General features: G+C 55.4%; 2 protein-coding genes and 1 long non-coding RNA gene across 3 annotated transcripts in view; 2 read left to right on the top strand and 1 right to left on the bottom strand.

The window, feature by feature from the left end:
• LOC142600431 (uncharacterized) overlaps positions 1-12486 on the bottom strand; it is a 761935-nt gene that overhangs the window by 553002 nt on the left and 196447 nt on the right. The gene's annotated exons all lie outside the window — the stretch shown is intronic.
• LOC142600828 (SUN domain-containing protein 3-like) lies at positions 55-3775 on the top strand. The gene is made up of 6 exons (XM_075747191.1): positions 55-91; positions 212-327; positions 1201-1368; positions 1874-1966; positions 2676-2818; positions 3688-3775. The coding sequence occupies exons 1-6, from the start codon at positions 55-57 to the stop codon at positions 3773-3775; spliced, it is 645 nt and encodes a 214-aa protein (XP_075603306.1).
• Positions 4137-12222, top strand: LOC142600827 (SUN domain-containing protein 3-like). The gene is made up of 8 exons (XM_075747190.1): positions 4137-4201; positions 7417-7588; positions 8173-8257; positions 8648-8763; positions 9646-9813; positions 10319-10411; positions 11122-11264; positions 12135-12222. The coding sequence occupies exons 1-8, from the start codon at positions 4137-4139 to the stop codon at positions 12220-12222; spliced, it is 930 nt and encodes a 309-aa protein (XP_075603305.1).

Raw genomic sequence — 12486 nt, 5'->3', positions numbered from 1 at the left:
CAGAAGGCCTAGTTGACCTTCTTGTCCTTTTCCACAGCCCCTTAGGACAGTTTGATGAGTCCCTGCTGGGTGTTCCAGAGGGATCATGCCAGTAAGAAAGAGGGGAAGCCCACTGTAGGAGACGGATGACCACTTAGAAGCATTCTCAAGTCACTAGTGCAACATTGCTCCTGACATTGCTCCGTGATCGTGCTCATCTTTGAATTTCCAGGGGCTGCTGTCATTCATTCAAGAACTTCTCCATCCCTCTGGAATACAAAAGGAAAAGTCTTTTTGTATTCCCTGCCGCTGGTGGATTACGTGAGGTCTCCAGAGGTTATCCTTGAGGTAGGAGGAGCACCGAGAAAAACAGAGGTGGTGGGGAGGAACCAAAGGCGCTGCTGAGCGTCGCCTTTACCCTTGTCTTTGCTCCTCCGAGCGTTCTTTTCCTGCCGCCGCCTTGCACAGACCTCCTCGCCTCCTGTGTCTGCCTGTTGAGTATTTCCTCTCCCAGAGTGCCCCAGGTGCTCCGCGCAAGCTTCTGACAGGCCAGCTTGGTCCGGCAGTCTTTGTCTTCCCAGTCGCTGTGAAAACTGTCGGCATGGCTGGGAAGGAGAATGGACAAGGTGCCTGCAGAGGTCTGGGCTGTGAGCTCCGCGGGGCTCTTAGTGAGCACAAGCGGGCGCTGAGAGCCTGCATTGCTGGAGGGCCCCACGTTGTGTTGGCCAGCCGTCCTGGCACTGCTCGCTGCTCGCTGCTCCTGAGCGGCCTGCACAAGTTGAAGAGTTGGCTGGTGCCAGTGGCAGGAGGTGGGCCTGGATGAGAGGGAGCGATTGCTTCCCCTTACAGGAAAGGCTCGTCCAGGTGGGCCCTTAGTTGCCACCTGCTCTGGGCAGGTGCCTTTCAGCCACACCGTCCCTTGCTTGTTCTTGGCGAGTTGCTCTGGACGGGGAGAGGCCGGAGAGTTTGTACAAGTAGCGCACCCAGCTGCCTGCCCTCGAAGCGCTTCTCCGCTGAAGGGGTCTTGTGAGGCGTGAATTCTCGCCACGGCTTCTCTGCGCGGTACCCGCAGGGTGCGACCGGAGGCAGCGGCTGGGGTTCAGGGCAGAGCTGATTGCCCAGCTCAGTTCCTAATCCTCTGATGCTGGCGGCGGGAATGAGAGCCAGGGCACCCTTCTCCAGCTGAACATAGTTTCTTCTTCTCCTCCTCTTCCTTTTCAGCCGGACAATCACCCGGGAAACTGCTGGCCCTTCCCAGGAAGTCAGGGACACGTCCTGATCAAGCTGTCTCTGCCAATCACTCCCAGAGCTGTCACCATGGACCACGTTTCAGGGAGCGCGTTCCATCGAGACAGCATCCCCAGCGCTCCAAAGGACTTTGCAGTCTACGTAAGTCATTTGTCGAGTCGGGGGCGGGGGGTGCCTATGGGTCAAAGAGTCCAGCGGCCCGCGGCTTCCTCCTGGCTCGCACAAGAAACAAGCTCCTCAGAGTTCCTCTCTTTCCATTGTATTCCTCTTTCCATATCCAATGGACCGCTCGAAAGGAAGCTTCTGGGGCAAGGTGGTACTCCAGGAGCCACAGGAAAAAGGAGCTAGCATGGTGCACGGTCGTGGGCCTTCTGGCCTCCAATCCCAGTGGGCATTTGTCATCCTCAGGGTACCCCCACCGCCCCCACCCCCACCCCGGGAGCGTCTGCTCCTTTTCTGACTGGCAGCTTAGACTCCTTGAGTAGGCAAGTGTGGCATGCTACTTAGCTGCAGCTTCTCGTCGTCCTCTTGCGCTCATCTTCCTTGGGCTAGGTAGCCAAAATAAACCAGTACTCTGCCGACTGAAGTTAAGTCTTCGCACTGTGTACCAAACGCTCTTGTTTTCTCTACCCCCGTCTTTCTCTAGGGCCTGAAGGAAGGACGTGAGGAGCAGGGCACGTTCCTGGGAGAGTTCACGTTCCTGGCAGCACTGAATCCCAGACAGACCTTCCAGCTGAAAGTACGGGGACCAAGAGGGAGGAGAGTTGTAGGAGAGGAGGAGGAGGAGAAATGTGATCGGTGGAGGAGAAGCTTCCCCTCCAAAGGGCTAGAGGCAGCCCTCTCCTTGAGCGTGTGCCACGCTGGCCTTTCTTCTGCTTTAACTTCCTAAGGGCGTACGCCTGGACTGCCGTTCTTCTGTGCTTTCGTCTTGGCTTTAAGCTTCAGTGCTCAACAACCGCCACAGTTGAAGCTGAAATCAGCTGGACTGTCTGGACTCCAAGTGCATACAAGCGGCCACATCCCGTAGTGCGTGCTACTACGGGCCTGCTAGTTCAAGCCTAGAAATACTGGGCTTTCTGAGGATTCTGTTGTTGCTGGTAGCGAGTAGCGAGAAGGGAGGCCATTCTGTGTCAGTGGCTTTCTAGAGAAGGCAACGAGGCATTATACTAACCCCACTGGGTCTTGTGACTGTGGAAGCATGTGCCTCAAAGCAGGCGAGAAGCACTTGCCAATCTATGTGCGCAAGCTTCTGGTAGCTGCTTCTTCCTTGACTGATCTTATGGCCAAATGAGGTAGAGCAGGATAAGAAGGTCCTGACCACGAGAGGTCAAAGACCTCGCAGGGCAGCCAGAAGTAAGCTGTTGAAGGAGTCCGTTGCTGTGGTACTCCTCTGTCAGTTGTCGCGTGCCAGAGAGGAAAAGGCAACTCATTTCTTCTTCTCATTTCAGAACGAGCTCTCTGGGGTCGTGAAGTACATCAGGCTGGAAGTGCTGAGCAACTGGGGCCACCCAGACTACACCTGCCTGTATCGATTCAGGGTGCACGGTGATCCTCCCAAAGACGATGAGGGGAGAGGTGTCAGTTTCGTCTGGCAATAAATTCCATTGATTTTCACCAAGTCAAGTTTGAGTCTCCCGTGCCTGTGACGCTAACTGCTAAGAGAGCTCCCTGTCCTCCTCTCGACCCATGAGCTCATCGCAGACTTCCCGGGAGGAAGAGGTGAGGGAAAAAGGACTAAGAACCATCTGCTGCAGATATCTTCATTTTTATTTGTGTTGGAGGACTGAAGGCATGTGCAGCTAAAGAACGCCCAAGTGGTAAGAAGAAGACAGACTGAGAAGCAGGAAAGCACGGTAAAAGTTTGGGTGCCCAGAACTGCATAGGATAGGCTACCCACTCAAGATAGCATGGTAACTTAAAGTTCAACATGTCCTGCCCAAGTCAAGACACCTTTCCTGGAGGGGAACTCTGTCTCAAGCTGCCTCTGAACGGCCGTCGAGGGGCCTCAGCTGCTCCCGCTGGGCGCGCCATCTCCTCCCATGGCGTGCGGGGGGATGCACGCGTGTCACCTCTGGAACCTGGCTCTCATCCAACACAGCACCCGCTCTGGCAGAGCCATTTCTTTGTGCGGGCTAGCTCTGGCGTTTCATCTGTGATTGGACGGGCTTCCTTTTGTCCTTTTGGGGATAAGGTCACATGGTTTTGCCAACTCTGTGAGTTGTTGGTTTGGGGAGAAAAGCAGAACACAAGGCGTCTGTCGTTTAGGGAAGAGCGGAGGACTCCAGCCTCTAAAGAGCACGTGGAGCAGGAAACGTGCTCGGAGTCGAGTAGGCTCCCATCCTCTCCTGTAAACGTGTCTCGTGTCCTCGGGACAACAGAGCGCGGTGCCTACGGCAACAACCAGAAACGAACGCGCAAGGCACCCGTGCCTTGTGCCCTGTGGCCCCTTGCCTTTCTCAGGCTGCAAGAAGAGAGGCACCAAGCTGAACCTGAGCCCCCGCGAGAGAAACACCGCGTGGACTTGGCGCCTGACTTCCGTCACCTCTGAAGGCCCTCCTTGTACAGAGCGTCAAAAGCTGCAGAAGCCAGGAAAGGTTTCTTGCAGTTCCCAAATCTGTCCCTCTTCAGTGGGAATTCAAAGCGCTGGCCCCTTGGTAGGAGACGTTCTGGTTTTGTAGGATTTCCTCCCTTGCGGAGAGGAGGGCAAAACCTGCTCCCTGTCAGGTTGCATTTTGCCTCGAAACGGGGCGCTGCCTTTCCTATTGTGACATCGCTGGCCGACGTTGATGTCACAAAGCATCCTCAGCGCTGAGGTAGACACAGCAGGGCATAAGATCGGGGTTGTCCCTGCGCCTTTGTCACTCTCGCTCTCGAGGGAACGGAGATCACAGAGGTTTTGGCTCGCACCGATGTTTGGTGCCTGTACCTCAGCGGATACAGGCAGACTGCCGCCCAAGGCCCACGATCTGAACAGGTATGCTGCAAAAAGCCTTCTCTCCTTTCCCCAAGTGTTTGTTCTACCTCATGAGTTGGGGTGGCTGTGGGGTGGGCAGGGGAAGAACACGAGGGCAGCCTGGGAGCTGGGTCTGGAGGTGGTGCAAGGCAGCAGCAGTCTCTTCGGTCTCTTCATGAACACCAGGACTAGGCCTAGAAAGCCTTTTGTCTCTGCAAAGGGAGGGACAAATCCGTTTTGGATCGCATGGACGGAGTGCCAGGCAGTTGCCCAGATACATCCCTGCCGTAGGAATTGCGAGAGCTTAGCACAGTCCTGTACTGCGCTCCACGGATGGGTTAGGTCTTCCCGTTGAGCCGAACCAGAAGGACACCGATGTTTCCTCTGTTGGCAGTGGATTTGACTTGTGTTCCTGACAGATGAGGTTTCCTTTGGAAACCTGGTCAGCTCCTCACCAGTGGTCTGCCTTAGGAAAAGGAGCACAAGATCCTCTGAGGGGTCCAAAAAGTTTTGTAGTAGGACAAAAGGGCTTGTTTATTCCCGATGAAGTCTACGCTGTAAGCCTTTCAAGAGCCTCCTGGAACAGGCTGGAGGAGTTTCCGTCTTGCAGAGCGGTGTGTGCTGTCTCTCGGCAGATGAGGCCTCAGGGGAGCAGGGGCTAGCCACCAGGGTGTTTCTTTGGAGTTTCCTTGGTTCCCCATGGCTTGCCAGCATGCATTTACGTTCCATCCTCCCTCCCTCCCTCCCTCCCTCCTACCCAGTCTGCATTTGTCTGCATTTATGCCAAGAAAAGGGCCAGTGAGAAGCCGGCTGCTAAAGAAGTGCTGCTAGAGGGGAGACGCGCAACCCTCGCTGCCTTGCAGGCTGTTGACCTGTCGGGGTACAGCTGAACCTTTTCTTGAGAGGGGGTGGAGAACAGTAGCAGCAGCAGTACCGATGGGATGGTGGGCAGCAGAAACAGGTGTTTGTTACGTCCCTTCCATTTCCAAAGAATCCCTCCCCACCCTCGCAGAGGTGAAGTACGGCCACAGCTTTGGTTGCAAGTCCTCCTCCTGTTGCGGAGTCAATCCTGAGCCCTTTGTCCCTAACGAAACAGTGCCAGTCACTGCCGTAGCAAATGCCCCACTGGTGCAGTTGGTGACAACTCCACCACTGAACTCGAGCTTGTTCAGGACCGAGGGACTCCTCACGCCACAAACACCAAGTTCAAGACCTGCATTCCCTACTGCTGCTCTCGAGTCTGCTGCTGCTGCTGAACTGCACGGGTACCGCCAGCTTCACCATCCTTTTCCTCCTTGCTGCTCTGTAGGAAAATGAAGGCTCTGAAAACGGTGATGTGGGCGCTGCTTGTTGGTCTCTTCTGTGTTGGTGAGTCTCTGTAGAGCTCAGACCTGAGGGTGGCCCCTTGGAACCATTCTGCCCTGGTCCGCTTCCCCTGCTTTGACCAGAGGAGCCCGGCTAAGAGCAGAAAGTCCCCAACAGAGGTGTTCCAGTCCCTCCTGCTTCAGAGCAGAATGGGTGTGGGGGTGAGGAAGGGGTGACTTGCCTTCCCTAGGAGGGCTAAGCCAGTTCTCTTAAGCCGAGGGAGAGCCAGTGGCTAACCTTGGCTGCCTCAGGAGGTTGAGAAGCTTCTGCAGGAGCAGGAGCATATTCCAAGGGAGGGCGTGTCCATCTACTGCGGAGCCCGTACACCATCATGACCTCTCTCAGCGACTACAAGAGGAGAGACAACTATGGCTCCTGGGAGAGACGCGGAAAGGGGAGCGGGCAGCCTGAGGCATAACGCAGCCATAGACCAAGTTGAAAGTGTAAGGAGAGCTTTGGTGTATGTCCGACAGGTGTCTACCACGTGGGACAGGTTGTTGAAGCAAGCCTCTGGAGGACTGCAGCGGTATGCCGAGCCTATCTATTTGTATATTCAGCCTTTCCAAATGCAGGTGACATTTAGGTCTCTTCCGATCAAGGCGGCTTCTGCCAGCGTAACTCCAGGGCAGAAAGTGCCACTCATTAAAAGCCTGTGGCTAGGGCTAGGGACAGTAGCCACGCTGGCAGGTCATTCAGGTGAAGGTCAACTGGACTGAACACCAGCGTCTCCACAGATTGTGGCATTGCAGGCAGCTGAGAAAGAACAATGATGAGGCAGATTTGGGCCTGCATAGGGTTCAGCCCAGCACTGCTTTGCGTGTGAAGACTTGAGTCCGTGGGTTTTGATGGCTAGTAGAGTCTTCAACATGCCTCCCACTTCAAAAATTCAGGAATTCCTTTGTGGGCACAGAATTCAGCGAGCAGCTTCGTAGCAATGAAGCTTCTGCGGGTGGTATCAAGAAAGGAGCTGCAATCAAACCACTCGTGGAGGCGTAGCGGGAACCTGCCCGATAGCTGCCGAGGGCAACGGGAAACTGAAGGAATACGTAGAAGAGGTTGCATACACCTCTTGGCCTGTTGAATGAATGCCTGACAAATGGTCGAAGGCTTTGTAGGAAGGATGTTACTTGACTGGAGGCCGTGCCCAAGCCAAAGACGGGAGGCTTTCTGGAAGAAGACAATGCCCAATGTGAATTGTCTTCTGCCTTGCCTGCTGGTCCACGGTGGTGGTCTTCAGAGCTTATGCTAGTGGAGCAACCGAGCACAAACAGGCACGGTGTCTGTAACTCGCTGTTTCCCGTGGCTGTACAGAGACTGTCGTTGCGCGCTGCCTTTGTTTCTGCAGAAAGGCCGGTTTCTCTTTGGAATGACTGTTCCCTTAACTGTCGTTCCAGGAGCGCTTGCACCTCCCTGGAGGGGACTGGAAGACTCGGAGGTAAAAAACCATTTCCCCTTGACTAGACTTTAGAGGAGCTCTGCCCCCTCGGCCCCAACAGGACACCGTTTATGTGCCCCCTCAGACAAGCTTCCCCTGACACAGCTCCCTGAGCTTCTCCCATTGCCATTTCTTCCCTTCTGCCAAACGGCCAGCTATAGCTCCCCCCGTCCGTTAGGGGACTGCAGCCACCCATCCGTCCACCGTTGCTGGGCTGCTCCAAAATGCAGCACTTCCCCATAACGTACCCAGGCAGCTGGGAAGCAGCTTCTCAGCCTGAAGCTCTGAGAACTTTGGAACTCACTCTCCCAACCCCTTAAGATGTGGTTGCCCTGCCACTCATCCAGAGCCAGGCTTCTTGCCTCACTCCCATTCCCACAGCATCTGAGGGGCCAGGCACAGCAGTTACGGTCTCTCCGTTGCTCACTCTTTCTAGGCCTGCAGGAGACGAGCTGGGAGAAGCGCTGAGCGACACCCTGACCCTTGAAGAACAGCTACGTAAGGTGCAGGGCGAGCTCTATCACCTGCGATGGAGCGCAAAGGATGTCGCCGAGCGTGCTGTCCAGGAAGCCTTGAAGCAGGCTGAGCTCCCAGGCTTTACCGGATGGGTAAGGGCACGCTGCAGAAGGCTCTACTGGGAGGTTTCTCTCCTCCCTCGGGCATGTATCCTACTCCAGGTCCCTGTCCTAGCTAGCCAAAAGGCTGGTGCTGCTGGAACAAGGGCTGTGCGTGGCCACACTTGCTTTTCCTGTTGCTCCACGCTTCCTTATGGGGGAAGAGAGAGGCGTGGTGGGAAGTAGAGTTGTCTTAGTCATACCTTCCTCTCCGCCCAGATCTTGGGTCCTCCTCAAGGGAGGACCGGAAAGAAAGAGTGGTCTCAGCAGTCCATATTTACCCCAGTCCCATCTCACAGCCAGAAGGCTTCTCTGTCCCTGCTGCCTGGCACGGGGCATCTCCACAGGAAAAGCCCGTTCCCACAGCTTCAGCATTCCGAGCAGCGGAGTGAGCAGCCCCTCCATTCTGATACCGGTCAACGCGAGTAGAGCAAACCTGGGCGGTTTCCGGGCGATTCCGGCGTTCCTTCCATCTGAGTTCAACCTTGTCCCAGGTCACCTTGGCTGGCCTTGCAGGGGAGCTGCTTGCCCCGTTCCTTTTCCTTCTAACAGGCGCTCTCCTTTGTGTTCCCTCCCAGGCTGTGCAAGAGATAATCGATCATGTCGTGGAGAAGGTGGAAGAAAATCAAGTCCCGATGCCTGATTACGCCCTCAAATCATCAGGTGCCGTGACACCGTACAATCCAACCAGTTCCAAAGCGCTTCCTGTCCTGCTTGACAATACGGGCATTGGAACACATCCAGTGGCAGGAGGCAAGGGGCGAGAAGTCAAGGGCCACCTCGTGCCCTGCAAATGTACCCATGGCCAGAGTCTGTAAGGGGCCAGACCACATCTGAAGAACAGAAGGCCTAGTTGACCTTCTTGTCCTTTTCCACAGCCCCTTAGGACAGTTTGATGAGTCCCTGCTGGGTGTTCCAGAGGGATCATGCCAGTAAGAAAGAGGGGAAGCCCACTGTAGGAGACGGATGACCACTTAGAAGCATTTCTCAAGTCACTAGTGCAACATTGCTCCTGACATTGCTCCGTGATCGTGCTCATCTTTGAATTTCCAGGGGCTGCTGTCATTCATTCAAGAACTTCTCCATCCCTCTGGAATACAAAAGGAAAAGTCTTTTTGTATTCCCTGCCGCTGGTGGATTACGTGAGGTCTCCAGAGGTTATCCTTGAGGTAGGAGGAGCACCAAGAAAGAGAAAAACAGAGGTGGTGGGGGGGAGGAACCAAAGGCGCTGCTGAGCGTCGCCTTTACCCTTGTCTTTGCTCCTCCGAGCGTTCTTTTCCTGGCGCCGCCTTGCACAGACCTCCTCGCCTCCTGTGTCTGCCTGTTGAGTATTTCCTCTCCCGGAGTGCCCCAGGTGCTCCGCGCAAGCTTCTGACAGGCCAGCTTGGTCCGGCAGTCTTTGTCTTCCCAGTCGCTGTGAAAACTGTCGGCATGGCTGGGAAGGAGAATGGACAAGGTGCCTGCAGAGGTCTGGGCTGTGAGCTCCGCGGGGCTCTTAGTGAGCACAAGCGGGCGCTGAGAGCCTGCATTGCTGGAGGGCCCCACGTTGTGTTGGCCAGCCGTCCTGGCACTGCTCGCTGCTCGCTGCTCCTGAGCGGCCTGCACAAGTTGAAGAGTTGGCTGGTGCCAGTGGCAGGAGGTGGGCCTGGATGAGAGGGAGCGATTGCTTCCCCTTACAGGAAAGGCTCGTCCAGGTGGGCCCTTAGTTGCCACCTGCTCTGGGCAGGTGCCTTTCAGCCACACCGTCCCTTGCTTGTTCTTGGCGAGTTGCTCTGGACGGGGAGAGGCCGGAGAGTTTGTACAAGTAGCGCACCCAGCTGCCTGCCCTCGAAGCGCTTCTCCGCTGAAGGGGTCTTGTGAGGCGTGAATTCTCGCCACGGCTTCTCTGCGCGGTACCCGCAGGGTGCGACCAGAGGCAGCGGCTGGGGTTCAGGGCAGAGCTGATTGCCCAGCTCAGTTCCTAATCCTCTGATGCTGGCGGCGGGAATGAGAGCCAGGGCACCCTTCTCCAGCTGAACATAGTTTCTTCTTCTCCTCCTCTTCCTTTTCAGCCAGACAATCACCCGGGAAACTGCTGGCCCTTCCCAGGAAGTCAGGGACACGTCCTGATCAAGCTGTCTCTGCCAATCACTCCCAGAGCTGTCACCATGGACCACGTTTCAGGGAGCGCGTTCCATCGAGACAGCATCCCCAGCGCTCCAAAGGACTTTGCAGTCTACGTAAGTCATTTGTCGAGTCGGGGGCGGGGGGTGCCTATGGGTCAAAGAGTCCAGCGGCCTGCGGCTTCTTCCTGGCTCGCACAAGAAACAAGCTCCTCAGAGTTCCTCTCTTTCCATTGTATTCCTCTTTCCATATCCAATGGACCGCTCGAAAGGAAGCTTCTGGGGCAAGGTGGTACTCCAGGAGCCACAGGAAAAAGGAGCTAGCATGGTGCACGGTCGTGGGCCTTCTGGCCTCCAATCCCAGTGGGCATTTGTCATCCTCAGGGTACCCCCACCGCCCCCACCCCCACCCCAGGAGCGTCTGCTCCTTTTCTGACTGGCAGCTTAGACTCCTTGAGTAGGCAAGTGTGGCATGCTACTTAGCTGCAGCTTCTCGTCGTCCTCTTGCGCTCATCTTCCTTGGGCTAGGTAGCCAAAATAAACCAGTACTCTGCCGACTGAAGTTAAGTCTTCGCACTGTGTACCAAACGCTCTTGTTTTCTCTACCCCCGTCTTTCTCTAGGGCCTGAAGGAAGGACGTGAGGAGCAGGGCACGTTCCTGGGAGAGTTCACGTTCCTGGCAGCGCTGAATCCCAGACAGACCTTCCAGCTGAAAGTACGGGGACCAAGAGGGAGGAGAGTTGTAGGAGAGGAGGAGGAGGAGAAATGTGATCGGTGGAGGAGAAGCTTCCCCTCCAAAGGGCTAGAGGCAGCCCTCTCCTTGAGCGTGTGCCACGCTGGCCTTTCTTCTGCTTTAACTTCCTAAGGGCGTACGCCTGGACTGCCATTCTTCTGTGCTTTCGTCTTGGCTTTAAGCTTCAGTGCTCAACAACCGCCACAGTTGAAGCTGAAATCAGCTGGACTGTCTGGACTCCAAGTGCATACAAGCGGCCACATCCCGTAGTGCGTGCTACTACGGGCCTGCTAGTTCAAGCCTAGAAATACTGGGCTTTCTGAGGATTCTGTTGTTGCTGGTAGCGAGTAGCGAGAAGGGAGGCCATTCTGTTTCAGTGGCTTTCTAGAGAAGGCAACGAGGCATTATACTAACCCCACTGGGTCTTGTGACTGTGGAAGCATGTGCCTCAAAGCAGGCGAGAAGCACTTGCCAATCTATGTGCACAAGCTTCTGGTAGCTGCTTCTTCCTTGACTGATCTTATGGCCAAATGAGGTAGAGCAGGATAAGAAGGTCCTGACCACGAGAGGTCAAAAGACCTCGCAGGGCAGCCAGAAGTAAGCTGTTGAAGGAGTCCGTTGCTGTGGTACTCCTCTGTCAGTTGTCGCGTGCCAGAGAGGAAAAGGCAACTCATTTCTTCTTCTCATTTCAGAACGAGCTCTCTGGGGTCGTGAAGTACATCAGGCTGGAAGTGCTGAGCAACTGGGGCCACCCAGACTACACCTGCCTGTATCGATTCAGGGTGCACGGTGATCCTCCCAAAGACGATGAGGGGAGAGGTGTCAGTTTCGTCTGGCAATAAATTCCATTGATTTTCACCAAGTCAAGTTTGAGTCTCCCGTGCCTGTGACGCTAACTGCTAAGAGAGCTCCCTGTCCTCCTCTCGACCCATGAGCTCATCGCAGACTTCCCGGGAGGAAGAGGTGAGGGAAAAAAGGACTAAGAACCATCTCCTGCAGATATCTTCATTTTTATTTGTGTTGGAGGACTGAAGGCATGTGCAGCTAAAGAACGCCCAAGTGGTAAGAAGAAGACAGACTGAGAAGCAGGAAAGCACGGTAAAAGTTTGGGTGCCCAGAACTGCATAGGATAGGCTACCCACTCAAGATAGCATGGTAACTTAAAGTTCAACATGTCCTGCCCAAGTCAAGACACCTTTCCTGGAGGGGAACTCTGTCTCAAGCTGCCTCTGAACGGCCGTCGAGGGGCCTCAGCTGCTCCCGCTGGGCGCGCCATCTCCTCCCATGGCGTGCGGGGGGATGCACGCGTGTCACCTCTGGAACCTGGCTCTCATCCAACACAGCACCCGCTCTGGCAGAGCCATTTCTTTGTGCGGGCTAGCTCTGGCGTTTCATCTGTGATTGGACGGGCTTCCTTTTGTCCTTTTGGGGATAAGGTCACATGGTTTTGCCAACTCTGTGAGTTGTTGGTTTGGGGAGAAAAGCAGAACACAAGGCGTCTGTCGTTTAGGGAAGAGCGGAGGACTCCGGCCTCTAAAGAGCACGTGGAGCAGGAAACGTGCTCGGAGTCGAGTAGGCTCCCATCCTCTCCTGTAAACGTGTCTCGTGTCCTCGGGACAACAGAGCGCGGTGCCTACGGCAACAACCAGAAACGAACGCGCAAGGCACCTGTGCCTTGTGCCCTGTGGCCCCTTGCCTTTCTCAGGCTGCAAGAAGAGAGGCACCAAGCTGAACCTGAGCCCCCGCGAGAGAAACACCGCGTGGACTTGGCGCCTGACTTCCGTCACCTCTGAAGGCCCTCCTTGTACAGAGCGTCAAAAGCTGCAGAAGCCAGGAAAGGTTTCTTGCAGTTCCCAAATCTGTCCCTCTTCAGTGGGAATTCAAAGAGCTGGCCCCTTGGTAGGAGACGTTCTGGTTTTGTAGGATTTCCTCCCTTGCGGAGAGGAGGGCAAAACCTGCTCCCTGTCAGGTTGCATTTTGCCTCGAAACGGGGCGCTGCCTTTCCTATTGTGACATCGCTGGCCGACGTTGATGTCACAAAGCATCCTCAGCGCTGA

The sequence above is a fragment of the Balearica regulorum genome, chromosome 2 (assembly GCF_011004875.1).
Source record: "Balearica regulorum gibbericeps isolate bBalReg1 chromosome 2, bBalReg1.pri, whole genome shotgun sequence".
Taxonomy (NCBI): domain Eukaryota; kingdom Metazoa; phylum Chordata; class Aves; order Gruiformes; family Gruidae; genus Balearica; species Balearica regulorum.
This window is presented reverse-complemented; position numbering and strand designations above follow the sequence as displayed.

Bases quoted from the DNA above. Each gene is read 5' to 3' on its own strand.
- LOC142600828 (XM_075747191.1), top strand. From the start codon at position 55: ATGAGTCCCTGCTGGGTGTTCCAGAGGGATCATGCCA. The intron at 1,369-1,873 runs GTAAGTCATTTG...GTCTTTCTCTAG, and splicing joins CAAAGGACTTTGCAGTCTAC to GGCCTGAAGGAAGGACGTGA. The intron at 1,967-2,675 runs GTACGGGGACCA...TTCTCATTTCAG, and splicing joins GACAGACCTTCCAGCTGAAA to AACGAGCTCTCTGGGGTCGT.
- LOC142600827 (XM_075747190.1), top strand. From the start codon at position 4,137: ATGTTTGGTGCCTGTACCTCAGCGGATACAGGCAGACTGCCGCCCAAG. The intron at 7,589-8,172 runs GTAAGGGCACGC...GTTCCCTCCCAG, and splicing joins TCCCAGGCTTTACCGGATGG to GCTGTGCAAGAGATAATCGA. The intron at 8,258-8,647 runs GTGCCGTGACAC...TTGAATTTCCAG, and splicing joins TTACGCCCTCAAATCATCAG to GGGCTGCTGTCATTCATTCA.